Genomic DNA, 24,771 nt, shown 5'->3' on the forward strand with positions numbered 1-24,771 from the left:
ATTGTACTCTATGCTACTTTCTCCCCACCCCCCCCCTCCTCTAGCTTATCTCTCCACGCTTCAGGCTCTCTGCCTTTATTCCTGATGAAGGGCTTTTGCCCGAAACGTCGATTTCGCTGCTCCTTGGATGCTGCCTGAACTGCTGTGCTCTTCCAGCACCACTAATCCAGAAGTCAATTATTACATGCCCTGGGAAGCTGGGATCTTTAGGTTTTAAGTGAACTCTTACTGACCTCTTGCTTTTAATTTCACCTGCCTCTGAAGGAAAGAACCTGAACGCAACCAGTTTTTTTCTCCAAACTCATCCAACAGTGATGCTGTCTATAATGTACCTCCAGGTCTCCCTGATCCCCTCAATCTTAGCAGTTTTTTTTGCAGCCTCCTTTGATGTTCTAAAGAATTAACCACACCTCCTATTTTGATATGAGCTGCAGATTTTCACACCACTTCCTCTAGGCCTATATCCAAATAACTGAGATCTGTAGAGAGCAAAAGTGTCCCATAAGTGAACTCTGTAAAACGACACTATCTAGATTCAGCCACTTTGGCGGGGGGAGGAAATAAAGTTTCTCTTATTTTTTACTTTCCTATTTATTTTTAACAAAGTTTGCTATCTTTCCTAATTCCTTCTCCTTAATCTTCTCAAGACATGCTTTGATAAGATGCTGCATGGCCGATTACTAAAGTCTATATACTTACTACGTCTACCAGGTTGCCCGTGTAATCATATCCATTACCACGTCAACATGGTGAAGTGACAGAAGGCATTGTACACATGTTGCCAGACCAAACTCCATATAGAAACTCTTAAGACAAGTGACCAAAACTTTAGTCAAGCGGGTCCATTTCAAGGCCTTTAGGAGATGGAAAGAAACTTGTGCAAAGCTACTTCTGCCAACAAATAATTAGTGTCGAGTGTATTGGGTACCGGTACATTGCACAGAAATGTCCTTCTGTTTACTTATGTGTGTTATGTTTCTGATTCTTTCCTCAGACTCTGGCAAGGGGATTGATTATGTGGGATGAAATAAAACCCAACCCAACATGGATTAATAGCAACATACCGCCTGTAAGTACTTTTACCCATTCAGCTGTCTTCCTTTTTCCCTTACTCTGCGCTTTTTTCAGGACTTCAGTTCCTTCTTTCATCACGTGCAGCCAGCAAAGGCTTCTTCAAAAACGATGCTGCAAAACCAAATCTGAAGCTATTGCTATGAAATGCCGATGGGAAATTAAAGCCTTTTTGGGATGTCTGACCCCATATGAGAAGCCAATGCAAGGATGTAGCACTGATGTGGAGGGCAGGGTAAATTGGTGTGTTGCACTTTTGTCACCTGCTAAGCACCTTCAGAGCTCAGGACTGAGTCACATTACTTTCCTTTCTTGTCAGTAATATCTGGACTAATAACAAAGGTATGAGGAGAAAAATGAGTTTATGGTTACTTTTGACCTTTGATGAAATATATTAGCCAGTCTGCTGAAGTAACACAAGCTGCTGTCAGTCCAGGTTGTTTCTTAGAGGAGAAAATGAGGTCTGCAGATGCTGGAGATCAGAGCTGAAAATGTGTTGCTGGAAAAACGCAGCAAGTCAGGCAGCATCCAGGGAACAGGAGAAGAAGGGCTTATGCCCGAAACGTCGATTCTCCTGTTCCCTGGATGCTGCCTGACCTGCTGCGCTTTTCCAGCAACACATTTTCAGCAGGTTGTTTCTTAACATGGGAAATAACTTTTCTTTAAAAGACATTATATGGTTTCAATATATTAGTGAAATGGCACCCACTACTTTTCCATTTGAGCATGCTGGTGTGTCAGATGCGACTGCAGGTTTGTAAGCCCTAGAAATGTGGGAAGTTAGAACCTATTTGCACTGGGTTTTACACCAGCCAGGGAGTTACACTGTTCAGTGTTGCATTGTGGCAACCGTCAAACAGTGATGTTGCAAATACGTACTTCCAACGAAAAGCTTTTCTTCCACTGTCTCACAGCTTTCAGTGGGTGTTGCTGAGGTTTGAAATGACTGCCCTTGGGCAGTTGGGTGGCATGTTTGTACACACATTAATGGGTTTGCCTGGGGAGTTTACTGGCTGTTCAATGTCTGATTGCGGTTCTGCGGCGCTTATCGTATAACCGTTGTGTTGATCCTAGTGGGGGCAAGTAACCAGTTAGCAAAGGTAGCGAAATGCAAAATCTGGAAGTCTTGATTGCTGTCCCCACTGGGGCTTAGGAAGTTGAATGAGGCAGGGAGCAAGACTCAGAGACAAAGTAGATTTGGCAATAATTACATCGATCATCCAAGGACAAATTCAGTGAAGCAAGGTTTTTACAAGTCAGGTGCCTCAGACGCCTCCTGAATTTGCAGTGCAGGGAAATCAGAAACGAATCATGAGAACCAAGGAAACCGATACATTACAGGCATGAGTGCATTGCAGAAACATAGATCCAGATTTTGTGGTCACTGTAGATTGAATGGCAGCAACTGTCATTGCACATAAAACGTTCCTGCAAGTTTGCTGTGAGCTTATTTCCTCATGCTGGCAGTCAGTAAAAATCAGTTTGTGTGTTTCCCTCGACAGGGACCCTGGAGTCTTTGTTAACAGGACAAGCAACAGTGCATGTAATTAGCCAAATAGATTTAATAATTCTGAAGGAGCAGCCTGAACTGTGAATTGTTGGTTAGAAAATTTAATTAAATCCAACTTCTAGAGAAAGGGAAATAGAGGAGTGTAGAAGGTGAAAAGAAAAAGTTGAAGCATTTTTTTAAAAATTCAATACGTTTTTCTTTTAAATTTCCACAATAGTTAATATCAGTAAGAATGAAACTTTGCACTTGTAAATTTTCAGAGAGTGGAGTTTGGTCAAGACTTATCATGCCATTAAAAGTCCACTTGCACCAAAATAAACTGTTAGTTTTTTTCTAATGTGTTGAGTGAGTAAATATAGAAACTTTGCATGTTCTGTGTGTTTAAAAGGTGAGTCTTTTGACAAAGATTCAATGTTATGAAGTCTAAAGGAACAAGGCATCTAAGGCAGCAAGCTCCTAATTACTGAGTATGCCAAAAGTTACTGGCGTTTTCATGTTTAAGAACTGTGAGCATGTTAGTCTCAGTTATTTTTACCACAAAATCTAAGCGAAGGTCATGAAAAAAAGCAATTTGTTAATAACCTGAAACTTGTGCAAAATGTGAAATCTGGAATCTGAGCTAAAAGTGGGTAACCCTGGGGACACACAATGTATCAGGAAGTAACTGGAGAGGAAAACTGAGTTGACATTCACATTGATGACCTTTAAAACAAATCAGTCAGTTGATTAATATTTATTTCATCTGATGTAGTTCTTATGTTCTGCATCTAACTTATATTGCGACCTCCAGGGATCGAGAGCAGCACAGGTTCTACAGCATTTGCTGGAAGGAGCCTGCATTATTGGCCAAACAATTGCTTCATTTTGTAATCTTACAACTTGCAATATACAGTAGCATGCATAAATAGATTTATTACAGTTGAAGTATGTCATCAACTTCGTTAGCATAACAACCTTGTGGTTCAATTTACAATATTAAACGCAAACGTTTGAATAGTCATCCAGTAAGTGATGACAGATGACACTTTTTAATATTGCCTTCTAAACTGAAGATTTCCTTAATGACATAAACTGTGACTGTGCTTTTGCAGTGTGCAGTAGTCGGTTTCATCTATTGTCGGTTAAAATAAACGTTCTCACTATTAGTTGGGGATGAGCTGAGACAATGTTTCTCTTGTCATCTCGTTATTGAGACTCAGTTGCATTCTTCCTCATTCACTATGGTTGTCTGAACATTAATCCTGTGTTCAGTATGCTCCATTGACTACCTTTTCACTAAATTAGTCAAAACATCTCAAATTTTGTTGTGACTATCGTCGATGGCTTATCATATTTTGAAATAAAAGTCAAGTATTTGCAACCTTCAGTTGCCTTTGGTGTCTCCCTAGTTATTCCCAACCTCTGTGGAATGCCTTGCCATCTTTTACAACCTTAAATAAGCCTTTCAATGCAAGTTGTTTATTTATTACTCAGATGTCTGGCTTTGACCTCGTTATTCACAGAAAATATGACAAAAGAAATATGTCACATTGTTGCATCAGTGTTTAACATCCTTCCATTGGTGAATGGTGTCCCAAGAGACTAATGTAGATTTTTTGCACCTTGTGAATGCCACCTTTATGGTTTTGACCGGATATCTGGCCCATCTATCCTATACCACATGGTGCCACTTGTCTACCATCCCAGTCCCCATTGTCCACCATTCACTACCAACTCTGCCAAGTCTCAAAATTAAATTATGTCAACTTTCTGGAGTTCGATCCCACTCCTCCCACACTGTGACCACCTCCAAAGCTGTAACTGAATCTGAAACCTTCATTACTCTGGCTGAGTCTACCGTGCTTTAATTCCCTCTCACATTCACATTCCCTCCATGACTAGCAGCAGTACTAAAGAGGTTCCACTTGCTGTGATTGTTTCATTATACACATAAAACTTTCTGCCTCCTCCTTTATTTGAATTTCTATCTTAAAGCCCCTTCTTTTTGGGGTGGCATCCATTTTGTTTACAGCGCTGAACGCTTTGCAGCTTCCTCTGGTGTTCTAAAGAATTAGCCATACTTCCATTGATTATGGACTAGATGGACCAATTGACCACCACCTGTGCCCCAGTGACTCTACGTCTGCATCTAAATGTGTTTATTATTGATGACAATGTATGTTATGCTGGATGCAGTGTTCAGTAGATTACCACCTAGCTCAGAAGTTATCCAGCTATTCTCTCCAAAGGTAGAAAGCTGTTGAGCTGCCACAGGATCTTCTAAATTGGATGACCCCAAAAACAACCAAAATATTCTCTTGATATGCTGATTGCAAACTGCACCTTGCTTTCATATGTTGATGGTGAAAAGAGATAAGGAAGTTTGAAGCCTTATGGTGCTTTAGCTCACTAAAACTGCTGATATGTCTTTCTAACTTCATTAAAAATAAACTAGAAGATCTGTAGATTATCCCCAGGGATCAAGAACACTGTCCGTCAATCACAAGTGCTTTGTTTTTGTGATAAGAATCTGCAGTGCTAGTTTTTCACCATTGTCATTGCTACTTGCTGCTCCATCAATGTTGTCTGTGTCTTTTTCAAAGTTGTAAATTGTGGAATTATCTCTCTCTCCCTCTCTTTGTCCTCTTTAAGTTACTCCTTAAGACCCTCTTTGTAGGTGAGCTTTTGATTACCTGCCTTTGTGTGGCCCCTTGAATACCTTGCCTGTAAAATGTGGTGGGACTAAAGATGTTCTATAAATGCAAGTGGTTATTTTCCATGGCTCTGTAGAACGTATGATCAGACTAAACTAAGTTAGAGTCACTGTCACAGTCCCTTTCTGGTGTTGGCTGCGCGTGCATTCCATATCAAATGCTCAGTGCCATGGCTAGTAGATTTTCTCATCCCGAGGAGGAGACAGCATTAGGAATGCCATGGTCTAGCACATTTCCATAGTGCTATGTATCAGCATCAATAATGGGACACTATAGATTGTAAATCCCTTCACATAACTGGGCTCCACAATTACCAGCAAACTGTCACTTGGTGTTGCTGCTATGTCATGTCCAAACTCAATAAAAAGCAATAGCAATTTAACTGAGCACACCAAATTGAGAGTCAATCACACCTACCTCCTCTTCTCTACAGTAGTGACACCAAGACAATGCACACTAGCCAGGAGATAAGCCTGAACAGTTTCCTAAATTGTGGCTATAAGAGCAAGTCAGAGACTGGGAATGCTGTGGTGGGTAACTCACCTCCTGACTCTCCAAAGCCTATCCACCATCGACAAAGTACAAGTCAAGAGTGTGATGGAATACACTCCCCACTTGCCTGGATGAGTACAGCTCCAACAACACATAAGAAGTTGATACTATCAAAGCAGCCCACTTGATTGGCACGACATCCATGAATCAAAATGTGTGGCACTGGAAAAGACAGCAGGTGAGACAGTATCCGAGAAGCAGGAGAGTCAACATTATGGGCATAAGCTCTTCAGGAATGTGGCCACATTCCTGTTGAAGGGCTTATACCTGAAACGTCAACTCTCCTGCTCCTCGGATGCTGTCTGACCAGCTGTGCTTTTCCAGCGCCACACTTTTTAACTCTGAACTCCAGCATCTGCAATCCTCGCTTTCTCCTCGTCACTATATCCACAAGCATCTGCTCCCTCCTCCTCTGCCACTCAGTAACAGCGGTGTGTTATCTACAAGATGCTTTGCAGAAATTCACCAAAGAACCTCAGACAGCAGTTTCCAAACCTAGGACCACTTCTTTCTAGAAGAACAAGGACAACAGATACATGGGAGCGCTACTACTTTCAAGTTTCCCTCCAAGCCTCTCACAATCCTGACTTGGAAATATATCGCCGTTCCTTCATTGTCACTGGGTAAAGATCCTGGAATTCTATCCCTAATGGCATTGAAGATCAACTCTCAGCAAGTAGACCACAGCAGTTCAAGTAGGCAGCTTACTACTAAGTTCTCAAGGGCAAATAGGGATGTGCAATAAATACTGGCCAGACGGTGACACCCACATCCCACACGTGAATTTTAAAAAAGCCTTCACTATGTCGGTGATGGATTGGCCTCTCTTGGCAGGACACCAACTCACCAACTCCAGGGTCCGGGAGTGAGTTACTTCAATCTGGATATGCTCATTACTCAGCCAACAATAATAATGTTACTGTCCTTGCACCAGTGCAACAAGGGAAAAACGTTATGGAGCATGAATATGATCGTAAAACCTACCTGGTGGAGAAACTCGATGGAAGAAGTTAAAACCACTTCATTGCGTTACTGTTTGGGGAGAGTTAGCAGTTGAGAGGAAAGCAGTCAGCTTTGACTGAATGTTATGTGATGGATAATGCAGCAACACCATGAGGGGCGGACACTTCCAGCATCGCAGTGAACCAAGCATGGAGTCAATTGTTTGTCACCTCTAAAACCGAGCAGGCATATTGAGGGGGTTTTCCATTTGACAGGGCAGTTATTAACTCATCAGGGCAGAACATAATTCGTGACTGTGGTGGGGTGTGGGCTGAAATGGAGAAGCTACCTGATTTACTCATTGAAAGGAAAAGCATGTAATGTGTAAATGGCAAATATTCCGCCACTGCCCGGATGTTCTATCACTGAAAGAAGAAAACTCGTTTAATGTAGTCTTCAGACAGACATCAAACAGTACTTGGAGTGAAGTAGATATTGGAATCGATAAGCCTTTTTATGTAATAGCCAGTGACACATTTTGTTTACTTCAGCGCAATGGAAATTGATTCTCGTACAATATCACTTAGACTGAGGAAGATTCCAGTGCACCCATTTATTTATTCTGCAGTTGAACTATTAATTTGTTTAATGACCACCCACGTAGAGTGGAAATCTCAATGATGCTCTTCCATTGCATAGCACTTTTAAGGTGCACTGGAATGTGACTAATTGTGAGCAACCTTTATTGTCAAAAGGAAAAGCAAGAATATGCGTCGGTGGAGAGTTGAGTTTTGGGCAAAGTAATTAATGACCTGTCTTCTCAGTATGATGAGGCATTTTACAAGGTTTGCACAATGTTTTAAACTCAGCAGGTGCTATCACTGCAGTGACAGACTTCCCTTAAGCCATGTAGACCTCTAAGACACTGTGTCTTCCCACAGGCAAGTAGGATGGAGAACACTCGCACATTTGGGTGTAAAGGCAGAATGAAGCAAGGGCTTCTCCGTGTTTTAATTGATCAGATTATATCTGAAATGGAAATTCTACTTCAAAGCTTAGAACCTGAGAAGTAAATTTGTCTGATGAATAAGGACAGCTGTCAAGGTCATGAAACTGAAGAGCTTCCACAACCTCTCTCTAAGCAAGTGGCTTTTCTCCAGTGAGTGAGCCTCACAGTTCGTTTAGGCAGAGGTGTACAAAGTAATGAGAGGAATAGATGGAGTCAATAGTCAGAGACTTTTCCCCAGGGCAGGATTGACTGGTACGAGAAGTCATAGTTTGAAGATTTTAGGAGGAAGGTATAAAGGAGACATCGGAGGTAGGTTCTTTACGCAGAGCATTGTGAATGCATGGAATGCGTTGCCAGCTGTGGTAGTGAAAGCAAAGTCATTGGGGACGTTTAAGCAACTGCTGGACATGCACATGGATAGCAGTGAGTTGAGGGGTGCATAGGTTAAGTTACTATATTTTACATTAGGATTCAATCTCGGCACAGCATCGTGGGCCAAAGGGCTTGTTCTGTGCTGTACTTTTCTATGCTCGAGTTCTAGACCTCAGAGTTTTGAAGTCGTTGCATGAAAATGCTTTTTAATTGTAATTTCTAAAAGTTTGTAACTGTCAAGGTTGCTGTTTGTGGGAGCGTACTATGCACTTATTGATCTCACTCTTAAGAGATTCATCAAATCTATGTCCCTCAAACTCATCAAATAAGTCATGGCACCTGCCTTACATGTGAGTTCACAAGTGCCTCAAAATGTCTCTGCCACCTTTTGCTATTTCTTACCCATTCACATTCTTTTTATCTTCAACCTTTTCACTCGCATATTTTTTGTGTTAATTTTCTTCCTCTGTCTCTTCTACCTTATTCCCCTTTTATTCCCTTCTTTCTGAAGTCTTCACTCTATCCATCCCTCACCTATTTCCTGCCTCTGTTTTCCTCTGACTCTCCCATTGCCTTTACCTATCTCTGTTGTTCTCTTCCACTCTTTATTGCACCCTCATGTCCTGTTTCCTGCATTCATTATTACAAATGCAAAATGTGTTTGTTTCAGTGAAATTTTTGCTTTAACTGACCTTGTTGTTACCTTGCGAGACAATCAGTATGATGCAAATTATGGTTTCTTACACAGTTAACATTGAATCTGGATTAGTCAATCGGAACATTACATTCTAACTAGCAGGAACCTCAGGCTTTGATTCCTTCAGCCTTTGATGCAGAAGATTACAGTGGGGACAAATGCTGCTTTGTCCTTGGTGTTTGTTCTTTTTAATTAATTCATTGGGTGCCTGTCTTGCTGTCAAGGCCTGCATTTATTCCTCATCCTTAATGTTCATGAGAAGGCAGAGATAAGGTGCTTGAACCACTGCAGTTCATTCAGTATAGGCAAACACACACAGTGCTGTTTGGGAAGGAATTGTAGGATCTTGTAGGATCAGTGACTCGGCACTGTCACTGCCGAGTGACAGTGAAGGAATGGTGATATGATTGTAAGCTACAATGCTGAGAAGCTTGGAGGCCAGCAACAGTTGGTGGTGTGTCACGTGTACCTACTGGTCTTGTCCTTGTTGATGATAGTGGAGTTTTGAAGGTGCTGTCTAAGAAAGAATTATTAATTATATAACACACAATAAAGTTGGCAGGGCAACTGCTGTTCTGTGATTGTGTAATGTAGGAGTTGCCGAACTCCAGCTTGATCTAAGACAAACACATCTGAAATTATGGTTGCAATCATTTTGGCTCCAGGTCAGGGAGCTGGAGGCTGAGCCATTGATACTGATGCACATTAGGGAGGAGAAAGGTCACCTTGACAATTTACTGAAGACCAATGCAACTCCGTACTTTGGAAAGAGTCTTGTGATTTTGTCAGTGGTCAGGAGCTAAAGGATATGACTACAGGGAAAGGGACTCAGACGTGGCAGGCAATGAGCATCTCAGATAAGAGAGTGCCTGACTTGACGGCCCTTGATGTTCAATGGCGTACCTTCGCTGAATGCCCCACTATCAGCATCTTGGGGTCAGCATTGACCATGTCTGTACTGTGCCTGCAGAAATAGAAATGCTGTGGCACCTACCTTTACCTCCTGATTTCTAATGCCTGTCCACGAGCTACAAGGCAGAAGTCAGAAATGTGATGGACTGCTCTCCACCTAAGCTCCAATGACACAACAAACTTGATACCATCCAAGATAAAGCAGCCCTCTTGATTGACAATCCATTCAGCCAGTTCAATCCTCACTCCCTTCACCAACATGCAATGGCAGCAATGTGAAAGTATCAAATCTTCTTTGACACCACCTGTTAACCCTGCAACAAGGGCAGCAGCTACATGGAAATGTCATCACAGGCATGTTCCTATCGTAAACGCACTGTACCCTTCCTTGGAATAATATTACCATTGCTTCACTGTTGCTGGGTCAAATTCCTGAAGTTCCCTTCCGAACAGCACTCCAGGTATTCCTGAATACCAAGGATTGCCACCAGTCCAAGAAGAAAGCTCATACCCACCTTCTCCAGAACAATCAGAATGGACAATAAATGCTTATTTAATTATTAATGCACAAATTCCATGAATGAATTTAAAAAAGCATCATCCTCCGCATTTCCTTGTTTCCCATTATTATTTCCTAATCTCTCACTGGTAAGGTACTTATGTTCACTTTGGCCTCTTGCTGCCTTTTATTTGGAAAAGCTCTTACTGTCTGTATGGAATGACTTGCTATCCTCAAAGATTATTTTCTCCCTCTTTATTATTCTTTTGGTTTTTTTTGTGGTTTTTTTTTAAACTTTCACAATCGTCTGGCTTGCCACTGATCTTTACCACATTGTATGTTTTTTATTTTTAAATTTGATGATATCCTTAACTACCCTGGTTAACCATGACCCCCTTCCTCAGATCCTTCTGTCTCACTGGAATCGATCTTTGCTGTACGCCATAACTGTTTTCTTAAACATCTGTCATTGTTCCTCAACTAACTTTACAATGTAACTTCTCCCCCAGCCCATTCCAGCCAGCCCTCCCTCCATTCCTTTGTAATTATCCTTGTTTAAATTTAACACAGTTGTTGTCAATCCAGTCTTCTCAATCTCAAAATGAATGCTCAATGTTGCCTTGGTGATGTCTTACTCTGGGATGCCTTACTTTATTTATTCTGCCTCATGACCAGATTCAAAGTAGCTTGATTCCTGGTTGAATCCACAACATGTTGTTCTCGGAATCAATTCTAAATAGACTCTAAGAATTTTCCCTTGTTGCCAACTTTGCCAATTTGTTTTTACCAATCGACATGAAGAATGAAATGACCCATGATTAAAAATTGCCGTCTTTACATGCTGTCGTTCTACACACAACAGTATAGCTACTGCTAAGGTGCCTATAGACTGCTCCCACCTTCGATGTCTTCCCCTTGTTATTTCTTAACTGCATACCTTCCATCACTTTGCTGATGATTGAGACAAAACTGATGGGGTGATAAATTACGGGATTGGATTTGTCCTGCAGGATATGAATGAGATATCCTGACAATTTTCCACCTTGCCAGACAGTTGCAAGTGTTGTAGCTCTACTGAAACAGAATTGGTTTGGAGAGCTGTTCTGGTGTACAGATCTTTCACACTAAAGCTAGGATATTGTCAGGGACTATTTTCTTTAGTGGATCCAACCCTCTTAGACATTTCTCAAGTTACAATAGAGTGAATCTAATTTGCTGATGTTTGGTCTCTTTGATGCTGGGAATCTGTTCTCATCACTCCTGACTCAAGATGGTTGCAAATGCTTTGACCCAGGCTTTTGCACTGAGGGCTAGGATTGGGATGTTCATTAGACTACTTCCACTTGTTGAGTATTTCATTATCCACCAAATAAGTGATCATCTCCAACAAGGGAGAATCTACCCATTTCTCCTTGACATTTGTTGGCATTTTATTGTTGAATTTCTAGTCATCAACCAGAAATTTAACTGGATCAACCATCTAAATACTGTAGTTATAAGAGTTGGTCTGAGATTTGAAATTCTACAGACATAGTAATTCATCTTTTTGCTCCTCAAGTACTGTTCACCCTACACAAAGCAAGGCTGTGACAGTATACTTTCCACTTGTCTGAATGAATGTCACTGCAATAGCACTCAAGATATTTGACACCATCCAGGACAAAGTAGCCCACTTTGGCATTTCCTGCATTATGTGGAGCTTCTTGATTGTTGTTGGTGTCAGAATTGGTGCGTTTTGGTTTACAAATATAATACTTGAACAAACAGGAGTGTTTATGGCCTTCTGGGTTACACACCTGAATGCAGCAGGAATTTTGGATTCCAGTGCAAAGACATTTAATTGTGGAGTATAATATTTCCATTGTGAAGAAGTTTTAGCTGTGTTGGGGAGAGTGTTGCATCCTTGTCCTCAATATAATACTTGGCACTTGTTTTTTTATAGATTGTTCGACAGAACAATGCATCATTAAACAGCATGGATGGGCAAGTAGCTGATGATGTTGACTTACAAACCATGCGGTAAGGTTAAATTTAGGCTTTTCAACTTATTTAAAATAAAATTTCAAATGTCGATGTTGGTCATGGTTGAAGTTTCACATCTGAGTCAGAGCGTTTTATTTTGGATTCAAGATACTCAGGTATATCCTATCCCTGTATTTGTCCAAATGCCTTTAATTGTTATTAATATACCTGCCTCAACAATTTCCATGGCAGCTCATTCCATATGGGTACCACCCTTTGGCACTGCAGTGTTCCGAGAGAAGGAGTGCTGCACTGTTGGGGCTGTTGACTTTCTAATGACATGTTAGACCAAGGCTCTGTTAACTCTGTCAGGATCCTGTAGACTACACTTGTTTCGAGAAAGAGCAGGAGCAGCACAATCTTCTGTGATTCAGCTTATATTTGTCCTTTGCCCGACATCATTAAAATACTGATAGATAGTGGTAATGTAACCTAAGCAATAATCCATTGGGCCAGGCTAATCCACTGGGGACACAAGCTAATGAAATTTAAGTATGATTAATATACTTCTGGAGTCACACTGAAGCAAGGCGTATTCTGGATTAGTGGTGCTGGAAGAGCACAGCAGTTCAGGCAGCATCCGAGGAGCAGGGAAATCGACGTTTCAGGCAAAAGCCCTTCATCAGGAATACCAGCAAGGAGTAGGCCATTCAGCCTTTCAAGTTCGCTTCCCCATTTAACAGGATCATGGCTGATTGAATACTGAAATTGATCTTTCACAGCTGTCTGGGGTAGATAATTCCAAAAATTCAGAACCTGCCAAGTGAAAACAAAATCTCATCTGCATCCTAAATGGCTTTGTCCTTATTTTTAACATATGCCTCCTGGTTCTAGAATTCCCAAACCAGGAGAACCACCCTGCTTACATTTACTCTGCCACTGTTTTATAGGCTTCAATGAGGTCACTTCTCATTGTTGAGAGAATACAGGACCCAGTTTGCCCAATTATTGATCACAGGACAGTTATCCAACCCCTACTCCCTGCCCATCCCAGGAAGAAGTCTGGTGAACCTTTGTCACTTTCCATTTATGGCAATAGTTTCTTTTCTGAGGTAAGGAGACCAAAACTGCACTTAGTACACGGTGCAGTCTAACTGAACTCTGAAACAATTGAAGTGAGACTTGACTATTCCTGTATTCCAATCCTCTTGTGATAAACACGAACATTCCATTAACTGCCTTAGCAGCTTGCTGCACCTGCACGTTAGCCTTCAGTGATTTCTTGGCAAGGAACAGCCAAATTCCTATACATATTAACATTTTTCAGCCTTTTACTCCGAGTCGTAGAGTCCTACAGCACGGAGACAGGCCTTTGGGCCTAAACTGGTCTACAAAAATGTCCACCTACGCTAACACCATTTCCTTGTACTTGGCCCATATTCTTCTCAACCTTTCTTCTTCATGTATTTGTCCAAATGCCTTTTAAATGTTGTTAATGTACCTGCCTCAACAAGTTCCGCGGATGCCTCATTCCATATGCGTACCACCCTTTGTATAAAAAGGTTGCCCGTCAGGTTCCCTTTTATTCTTTCCCCTTTAGCCTTAAACTGATGCCCTGTAATCCTCAATTGCCCAACCTATCCACACCTTTCATGATCTTATTCACCTCTGTAAAGTCCCTCCTCAGTCTCCTATGCTCTAACATTAACAAGTCCTAGCTTGTCCAACCCATAACTCTGACCATTAAGTCCAGGCAACATGCTGGTACATTTCTTCTGCACTTTTTCCAGTTTCATAACATCCTTTGTAGCAAGGTGACCAAAACTGAACACAATACTCCAAGTGCAGCCTCACCAACATCATGTATAACTGCAACACAACTTCCCAACTTCTATACTCAAGTGTCCTGACTGATGAAGGCCAGTGTGCCAAAATCCTCCTTCACTGCCCTGCCTACCTGTGACTCTGAACCTGAACTCCAAGATTCCTCTGTCCCTACCATTCACCATGAAATTCCTACCTTGATTTGACTTTCCTAACTGCAGAACCTCACACTTATCTACGTTAAACTCCATTTGTCGTTTGTCTGACCTCTCACCAGCTGATCAAGGTCCTGCTGCCAACCTGTGGAACTAGTCTGAAGTTTATCTATACTACACAATTCCATTTTCATCCATATGGTTATCCAATGATCATTTAAATGCCCTTAAAGTTGGCGAGTCTACTAATGTTGCAGGCAGGGTGTTCCATGTCCCTACTACTCTCTGAGTAAAGAAACTACTTCTGACATCTGTTCTATATCTATCACCCCTCAATTTAAAGCTATGTCCCCTCGTGCTAGCCATCGCCATCTGTGGAAAAAGGCTCTCACTGACCACCCTATCTAACCCTCTGATTATCTTGTATGTCTCAATTAAGTCACCGCTCAACCTCCTTCTTTCTAATGAAAACAGTTTCAAGTCCCTCAGCCTTTCCTCATAACACCTTCCCTCCATACCAGGAAACATCCTAGTAAAACTCCTCTGCACCCTTTCCAAAGCTTCCATATCCTTCCCATAATGCAGTGACCAGAACTGTATGCAATACTCCAGGTGTGGTCACACCAGACTTTTGTACAGCTGCAGTAAGGTAAAAACAATGACTGCAGATGCTGGAAACCAGAGTCTAGATTAGAGTGGTGCTGAAAAAGCACAGCAGTTCAGGCAGCATCTGAGGAGCAGTAAAATCGGCGTTTTGGGCAAAAGCCCTTCATCAGGAATACAGGCAGAGAGCCTGAAGGGTGGAGAGATAAGTGGGAGGAGAGTGGGGGTGGGTGACTACCTGGTCAGGTCCATGCCCCCCTACAACCCACCCTCCCATCCTGGCACCCTCCCCTGCCACCGCAGGAATTGCAAAACCTGTGCCCACACCTCCTCCCTCACCTCCATCCAAGGCCCTAAAGGAGCCTTCCACATCCAAAGTTTTACCTGCACATCCACTAATATCATTTATTGTATCCATTGCTCCCGATGCGGTCTCCTCTACATTGGAGAGACTGAATGCCTCCTAGCAGAGCGCTTTAGGGAACATCTCCGGGACACCCGCATCAATCAACCACACCACCCTGTGGCCCAACATTTCAACTCCCCCTCCCATTCTGCCGAGGTCCTGGGTCTCCTTCACCACTGCTCCCTCACCACCCGACGCCTGGAGGAAGAACGCCTCATCTTCACCCCCACCCTCCTCTCACTTATCTCTCCACCCTTCAGGCTCTCTGCCTTTATTCCTGATTAAGGGCTTTTGCCTGAAACGTCGATTTTGCTGCTCCTCGGATGCTGCCTGAACTGCTGTGCTTTTCCAGCACCACTCTAATCTAGACTTTTGTACAGGTGCAGCATGACCTCATGTCTCCGAAACTCAGTTCCTGTACCAATAAAAACTAACACACCGTATACCTTTTTAACAACACTACCAAGCTGGGTGACAACTTTCAGTGATCTAGGTATACGGACACAGAGATCTTTTTGCTCAACTACACTACCAAGAATCCTACCATTAACCCAATACTCTGTATTCCTGTTGCTCCTTCCAAAGTGAATCACTTTACACTTTTCCGCATCAAACTCCATTTGCCACCTCTCAACCCAGCTCTGTTGCTTACCTATGTCCCTCTGTAACCTGCAGCATCCTTCAGCACTATCCACAACTCCACCGACCTTAGTGTCATCCACAAATTTACTAACCCATCCTTCCACTCCCTTGTCCAGGTCATTTGTAAAAATGACAAACAGCAGTGGACCCAAAACAGATCCTTGTCACACACCACTGTACTCCAAGATGAAAATTTTCCATCAACCACCACCCTGTGTTTTCTTACAGCTAACCAATTTCTGATCCAAACTGCTCAATCACCCTCAATCTCATGCCTCCTCCGTATTTTGTGCAAGAGCCTACTGTGGGGAATCTTATCAAACGCCTTACTGAAATCCTTACACACATCAAATGCTTTGTCCACGCTTTGTCCATCTCAAAGGACTCAATAAGGTTTGTGAGGCACGACCTACCCTTCACAAAACCGCGTTGACTATCCCTAATCAACTTACTCCTCTCTAGATGATTATAAATCCTACCTCTTATAACCTTTTCCAACACTTTACCCACAACAAACGTAAAGCTCCCTGGTCTATAATTACCAGGGTTGTCTCTACTCCCCTTCTTGAACAAGAGGTCAGCAGTTGCTATCCTCCAGTCTTCTGACACTATTCCTGTAGACAATGGCGACATAAAGATCAAAGCCAAAGGCTCGGCAATCTCCTCCATGGCTTCCCAGAGAATCCTAGGATCAATCCCATCAGCCCAGGGGCCTTATCTATTTTCACACTTGCTAGAATTGCTAACACTATCTCCTTGTGAACCTCAATCCAGTCTAGTCTAGTAGCCTGTATCTCAGTATTCTCGACAGCATTGTCTTTTTCCAGTGCGAATACTGACAAGAAATATTCATTAAGCGCTTCCCCTATCTCCTCGGACTCCACACACAACTTCCCACTACTATCCTTGATTGGCCCTAATCTTACTCTAGTCATTCTTATATTCCTGATATACCTGTAGAAAACTTTAGGGTTTTCCTTGATCCGACCTGCCAACGACTTCTCATGTTCCATCTTAGCTGTTCTTAGCTCTTCCGTTAGGTCTTCCCTGGCTAACTTGTAACTCTCAAGCATCCTAACTGTACCTTTACGTCTCATCCTAGCATAAGCCTTCTTCTTCCTCTTGACAAGAGATTCATCTTCTTTAGTAAACTCCCTTGCTCCCTTGCTCGACCATTTCCTCCCTGCCTGACAGGTACATACTATCAAGGACACGCAGTAGTTGTTCCTTGAATAAACTTCACATGTCAATTGTGTCCACCCCCTGCAGTTTCCTTTCCCATCCTATGCATCCTAAATCTTACCTACCCGCATCATAATTGCCTTTCCCCCAGTATTAATCCTTGCCCTGCGGAATATACCTCTCCCTTTCCATCGCTAAAATAAACATAACCAAATTGCGGTCACTATCACCAAAGTGCTCACCTACCTCCAAATCTAACACCTTGCCAGGTTCATTACCCAGTACCAAATCCAATGTGGCCCCGCCACTTGTTGGCTTGGCTGTGTACTATGTTAGGAAGCCCTCCTGCACACATTAGACAAAAACTGAATCATCTCAAGTACTTGAACTATCGTATTTCCAATTAATATTTGGAAAGTTAAAGTCCCCCATAACAACTACTCTGTTACTCTCATTGTTTTCCAGAATTATCTTTGCTATCTTTTCCTCTACATCTGGAACTATTCGGATGCCTATAGAGAATTCCCAACAGGTGACCTCTCCTTTCTTGTTTTTAACCTCAGCCCATACTGCCTCAGTAGACAAGTCCACAAATGCCCTTTTTGCCACCGTAATACTGTCCTTGACTTACAATGCATCTCCCCCCCCCCCCCCCAGCCTTTACTGTCTTCTCTATTTTTACTGAAACATCTAAATCCCAGCACCTGCAATTTTGGATCATCTTCCTCACTGTCCACAATACCGCCTATTTTAGTGTCAACTACAAACTTACTAATCATGCCTTGTACATTCTCATCCAAATCATTGATACAAGTAACAAACAGTACTGGGTCTAGCACGGACCCCTGAGGCACTCCACTTTACTGTTGAAGAAATACTCTGTAAATGTGTTCTTCCCACCAAAATGGATAACCTCACCTTTTTATATAATGTTTAATCTGTCATGTTCTTGCCTGATTACCGAGCCTGTCTAAATCTTTCGGAAAACATTTTGCAGCTTGGTCACAACATCTTTCTGCTTAGTTTTTTATCATCTGAGAAATTGAAAGTATTATATTTGGTCTTCACATCCAAATCATTGAGATAATGTTGAGAATAACTTGAGCCAAGTATTCATTTTGATGGAACCTATTACTCTCAGTGAGAATTTGAGAATGACCTGTCTATTCCTACTTGTGTTTTCGCTCTATTAGTCAGTCCTTAATCCATGATTGCACATCACCTCCTGTACCACACACTCTAATTTTGCTAACCAACCTCACGTGGGAGGGATCTTATCTAAAGTCTTCTGAAAATTTAAATGTGCCATATCCATCAACTGTCCTTTTTCTACTTTGTAAGTAACATTCTCAAAAAACTCCAACAAGTATGTTTTTGTATTTACAAATCCATGAAATGTCTTATCGGACTTTTTTAATCCAATTATCCATTTATTCTGTCCTTACGATAGTAGCATTTTTGCTGCTACTGATGGAAGGCTGGTAGGTCTGTCGTTTGTTGTTTCTTCTTTTGATCTTTTTTTAAATTATGGGATGACATTTGTAAACTTCCAATTTGCAGGAATCAATCCCGAATCTATGGGATTTTGGAAAATGCTTACTGTTGCATCAATTGGCGTTATTTCCAACTCTTTCAATGCTATCAGGCCTTTGGGACATAACTTTCAGCCCATCAATTTCTCCAGTGCAATCTTCTTACTTATACTAATTTCTTTCAACTCCTTATTCTTCCTCGTTACGTGGATCTCTAATTCTACGAGATTTATCTGCTTTTTCTCTATTCCCCATTGTAAATTCTTTCACTGTGCTTTTAATGGACTCACAGATGACATAGTCAGTTTTTAATGTGCCTGTAAGATCTTTTCAGGTCTGCTTTTTTATGTATTTTGTTAGATTGCATTTGCACTCTGTTCTTCCCTATTAGTTTTTTGGTCCTCTTTTACTGTATCCCTGTAAACTTCCCAATCCTCATATTTATGTCAACAACTCACGTTAGATATTGGTGTTCTGGGGTTTGCAGGCATAGGTTGGTTGAGCACACTGCCCACTATAAATGGTCAAAGGGATGTGTTGCTTGATATGGTCCACCAGGTGATAAGAAAGCCCTACCTAGGAACAGGAATAGGCCATTCAGCCCCTCAATAGTGTATCACCATTCGGTGAAATCAATGCCAATCTAACTCCATATACCTGCCGTTGGTCCGTATCTCTTCATACCTTTGCTTTCCAAAATAAATCTCAGATTTAAAATTAACAACTGATCCAGCATCCATTTCCCTTTATGGAAGAGTGCCTCAAACATATACCAACCTTTGTGTTTAGAAGTGCTTTCTAACATCTCTTCTGATGGTCTGATACCTAATTCTCAGACTGTGTGCCCTCGTTCTAAAATCCTCAGCCAGTTAAGGTAGTTTATCTTTTTCTACCCTGTCTTTTCCGATTAATATCGTGAAGACTTGGATCAGATCACCCCATAACTTTCTAAATTGTAGAGAAAACAGATACAATTTGTATAATCTCCCCTCGTATCTTGACCCCTGAAGTCTAGGTAGCATTCTTGTAAACTGAAGTTGTGCTCCCTACAAGGCCAATAAATCTCTCCGAGGGTATGGTGCCTAGATATGCTCATAGTACTCCAAGGCTAACCATAACTTCTACATCCTTATAGTCCAGTTCTTTTGAAATAAAGGCCAGCATCCATTATATTCTTGATTATTTTCAGTACCCAATTATGGAATTTTAAGGATCTATGCACCTGAACTGTTAAGTCTGTTTGGACACTCACTGTATTTAACTTCATCCCATCTAGGAAGTACTCTGATCAACCTTTTCCTGGTCCAAAATGGCTAACCTCATACTTGTTTACATTGAAATCCGTCTGCCACAATTTTGTCCATTCATTTAATCTATTAGTATCCCTTTATAGTGTTATGCTGTCATCTACTCTGGTTGGAATGCCACCTAACTTTGTGTTATCAACAGATTTGGATATATGAGTTTCTGTACCATTACCTAGGTCATGAATAAATAGTGTGAATGCTTCCCTGGCATCATGTTGGCACTGAAACCCATTTATAACATCATTCGCGTAGAAGACAAAATATCTTTCTGGGCTTTCCTGCAGTGTCCTATTAGCGGAGAAATCCATTTGTGTGTTTACTGCAAAATAGCAGCTTGAGACACTAGCTTCAATTATTCAGATTTTTTGAGACATCTTCTCTTTCTTGGGTAATCAGGTAGATCAGGCACCATTCAGGATCAGAAGTGGTGATCATGGGGCCTTATATAAATTTGTACGACATATAGTGATTGATGATTTGATTGGTGTACCCATTATCAGACAGGAGGGTTTTGATTTGCCCAATCTCAGCGTCAAACTTACACAGTGAGCAGCCAACCTATTTACCAATAAGATAGAGCTAGTAGCATGTGAAACTGGAGAAATTCCAATATTTACATTTTGATAGGCTTTTGGTAGAGCATTGTTGAGAGCCTCATCAAGAAAAGTGAGCTAATTTGATTGTGCCATTTCAGGGGTGTATGTGAGCACAGGATTGAGTTTATGCTATGTTCAGAAATTGTTTATGGAGGTGCAGATTCAAATACTGCAAACTCATAACCTAGGTGTTGGAAGTAACCAAAACGTGTAGAAGGCTAGCGTTCTCCATCAAACGCTCCTTTCTCATGGTAACCTGAAAAAATATTAGCAAGTGCTGGACCTAAAGGGCATCATGTGGCAATGCCATTTATTTGGGTGTACATGGTGTCATTGAATCTGAACTGTGAGAACTGCTTTTTCCATGAATTCAATGAAAACAGATTTAGGCACTAGTGGCATCTAGATTGTCAGGGTCTAGTGATATCATGAAAATGTTAGTGGCTTTCTTGAGTGGTACACTGCTGAGTAAGTTAGCACTGTTAGTGATCACATGGACACAGTGTTGTTCTCAACATGTAGTGTACAAGTATCCTTCACCGTGTATGTAGAAAACTCATTTAGAATTGATTGCAGCAGCTCTCTCAGCATTTTGGCCAATTTGTGTTGTGCAGAGCCAGTCGATTATGAAATAGGATGTAAAGGGAGATCGCTTTTAGGTATCCTGGCACCCCATACATGGGTGGAGACTGTGTACCATGAAGCCCAATCCGAACATGTGCATCACCAGGCAGCTTACCACCTTTAACCAAGTCCCAACAAACACCTTACTGCTGCGTGTGGTTGTGTGATCGTGTACTGTGTGGTCATCCCATAGATATGAACCTGGAACTGGCACTGAGCACTTTGTTGATTGTAATCACATTTGTTGAGTACCTCTCCAATCTCTTTATTAGGTTTACCTTTACTTTACACATTTCTATCAGCCATTTCTTTGAAAGCTTATAAAGCTGGTGCTTGTTCCACAATATCTATGTGCCAGGTCTGCGGGGTGCATTTTTGGGATCTCCATATCCTTGTTGGATGTTGATTTATGGTGAGATAATGAAGCAATTCAAACTCCCAAAATTATCTACTCAGTTAATGTAGGATGAGGACACACTAATGTTGAAACCATGAGCAAAAACAAACTCAGCTTCAGAGATTGCAAACTGTGAGAAATTTATCAACATACTAAATTATACAACTGAATTGAATTGAATTTATTGTCATGTGTACCAAGCCACAGTGAAAAGCTTTGTCTTGTGAGCAATACAAGCTGATCACAGAGTTAAGTAAATAATAGGTAAACAGCGGCAAAAACAAAACACAGGTACAGGCAAATGTTAAGAGTTTGTGAGTCCATTTAGTATTCTATCAGCAGTAGGATAGAAACTGTTGCGACACCAGCTGGTGCATGAGTTCAGGGTTCTGTACCTTCTCCCCAGTGGTAGAGGTTGTAGAAAAACATTGCCAGGGTGGGATGGATCTTTGAGAATGCTGGCAGCCTTTCCTTGACAGCGGACCTGGTAGATGGATTCTGTAGATGGGAGGTTGGCCTTTGTGATTGCCCGGGCCGAGTTCACCACTCTCTGTAACCGTCTCCAATCTTGGATGGTACAGTTGCCGTACCAGGTAGTGATACATCCAGACAGAATGCTCTTGATGGCGCACTATAAAAGTTGGCTTAAGCTTGTTTGTAGTGCAAGTTGTTTATTGTGAGTCTTGTACATGTAACAGTTATTTTTTGAGGTGATGAATTCATTGACGCATTCAGATCAAGTGAAAGAACAAAATTTTCTTCCATTCATTCATGGGATGTGGGGATCACTCGCTTGGCCAACATTTATTACCCATCCCTACTTGCCTGTAAGAAGGTGGTGGTGAATTGCGTTCTCAAACTGCTGCAGTTCATGTGCAGGAGGTACACCCAAAAGTGCTGAAGGAAGGCAGGTTTGACTGTGTCGGGCTGTTGCTTGACTAGTCTGAGGCAAGTCTCCCAATTTTGGCATGAGCCCCAAAAATTAGCGAAAAGGACTTTGCAGAGTTGATGTAACTATTTTTGTTATTGTCATTTCCCGTGCCTTATAATGGTCCATTTTAGCTGTTCCTTTCTAGCAGTTGACACAACCAAGGGGATTGCTAGGCCTTTTCAGAGGGCAGTTAAGAGTCAGTCACATTGCTGTGGGTCTAGAGTCACTTGTAGGCCAGTCTATGTAAGGATGGCAGTTTCCTTCCCTCAAGGACTTTGGTGGACCAGATGGGGTTTTGCGACAATTGGCAGTGGTTGCATAGTCATCATTAGACTCTCAATTCCAGATTATTTTTATGAGATTCAAATTCCACCATGTGTTATAGGTGAGATTCGAACTCTGGTCCAGAACATTACCTGATTCTCTCCATTGCTAGTTTTGTGACAATACTGCCAGGCCATTGCAGATTAGAGAGAATGTCAGTAATGGGGGAAGCAGGCAGAGAGAGTTAAGAGAGCAGTACAGGCTGGCATGGCTGTTTGAGCAGCAGGAGCTTTTGATAAAAAGCACCAACATTTTGGGAGCAGGAGTCTGCCTCAAAATTCAGACCATTAAGCCAAGCCCACCATTTAAAAAAAACGCAAGGATTTAAAGGGATCTCGCAGCTGTTAACACTCTATCAGAGTAGCATGTCAGACCCAAAGCTGATATGCCAGAATCCCGGCTTTGACAAACCACTGTTGGTGACGCCCTGCTTCACAGACTGAAGGAACATTTGTATTTATTTGGAAAAAGTTTACTACTTCAAGCTGTGCCACTAAGCATTACCATGCTCTGGAAAGGTTGTCCCTGTTGTCTTGTAGGAAATGCCACAGCCAACCCGTGCATTATAGTGACTCGCACACAATAGTGAGAGATTACCAGCTGCTGGGCATCGCTAGGAAGGCCGCCATTTGCTGCCAATTCCTAATTCCTCTTGAAACTCAGTGGTTGGCAAGGCCACTTGAAAGAACAGGTAGGAGCCAACCACCTTCCTGTGGGTCGGCCATCATATGTAGACCAGACCAGTGCGAAAATCTGCTGTCCATAACCAGCCAATCTGCCCTCTTCTTTCCACATCCCCGTCTCTCCACTTTGCTCCTCCACCCACTCTGGTTCACACTGTGTGGGTGACAGCAAGTTTTCAAAACCTCAAATGTGGAACAGATTTTGGGAGGCTCCGCTATAAAACCTCTATGAACATAGAGTGTGTCCACATGTTTCATAGAGCGTAATACCGGTAGAGGGTTTGTAGCATGCAGCTTGTTCTCTGTATCACATGTGAAGTAGAGCATTTAGCCTGTACAACTCCAATCTTCAGTGAACCCATTTGAGAGCTCTTGCCCCCACTGTGCAACCTGGGAAATCATTCCACACATCAGTCATAGCTGGTTAGTAAATTCCCTGAACAGGCTCATCATCACCTTAAAAAAAACTACAAGAATGGTGATTGATTTTTCAAATGAAAACGATTTAAGGCATTTTATTAAAATATTTTACATTTCCCCCCCCTTCTTTGAGGATCTCTTCTAAGCGCATCTGATTGATCGATGCATGATTATCTGAAACTATGTGGCTGACTTTGCTGAAGTGGTTTGAAGGGAGGTTGGCGATGATTTTCTATCAGATTACTCAGAGGAAGAAGTTCCTGGTATGATTCACCCATATCAGTCTGAACTGCAAGTATCGGAAAGTGATGTAGAAGAAGTAATGGAATCAAAATAGAACAGGAAATAATACTTGGGTAAATTGTAAGTTGAATCAAAGATAAAAGGTTTTTGAAAAGGCAACACTCCATGTTCAATCTAAGTTATGCCCTAAGGCCTTCATTATTTTCATCTTTCAGTTTCAAATGATGTTGTGCATCATTGCATTTGTTACTAACATTGCAGAAGGCGATTTCAGCTAAGTTACTATTTGTAAGGGTTTTAAAGAAACAGTTGAAAGATATAATGGAATAGTTTACCTCTGATATGCTTTTTAGGGATGAAAATTTATACATGTGAAGGGCGCGCACACAACACAAACAGTTTAATGCAGCATTATTTTGGGCTTCACACGTAGTAGGTTTGAACAGTGATATTCACTGAGTCAATATGCATATTACAAAACTGCTACCTACAGATCTGCGTATGTTTGAATCATTTTGCATTATCGATAAAATCTATTTTTGGATTTTTCCTCCTCAGTTTCTTGACATGCTAAAATGAAGCTTTCCTTATTTTACCTCTATTATTTGTCATTTATGTCATAAAAGGCTCATGGATCCAAGACATAATGCTGTATCTCAATTAATAAAAAGCGTGTACCTGCT

General features: G+C 41.7%; 1 protein-coding gene across 1 annotated transcript in view; it reads left to right on the forward strand.

Moving 5' to 3' along the window:
* anapc1 (anaphase promoting complex subunit 1) overlaps nt 1–24,771 on the forward strand; it is a 202,231-nt gene that overhangs the window by 122,924 nt on the left and 54,536 nt on the right. Inside the window, exons 33-34 of the mRNA XM_043675393.1 lie at nt 995–1,069; nt 12,200–12,276. Coding sequence (XP_043531328.1) covers nt 995–1,069; nt 12,200–12,276 — 152 coding nt within the window. The remainder of the gene's footprint in view (nt 1–994; nt 1,070–12,199; nt 12,277–24,771) is intronic.

This window comes from Chiloscyllium plagiosum, chromosome 3 (genome assembly GCF_004010195.1).
Source record: "Chiloscyllium plagiosum isolate BGI_BamShark_2017 chromosome 3, ASM401019v2, whole genome shotgun sequence".
Taxonomy (NCBI): domain Eukaryota; kingdom Metazoa; phylum Chordata; class Chondrichthyes; order Orectolobiformes; family Hemiscylliidae; genus Chiloscyllium; species Chiloscyllium plagiosum.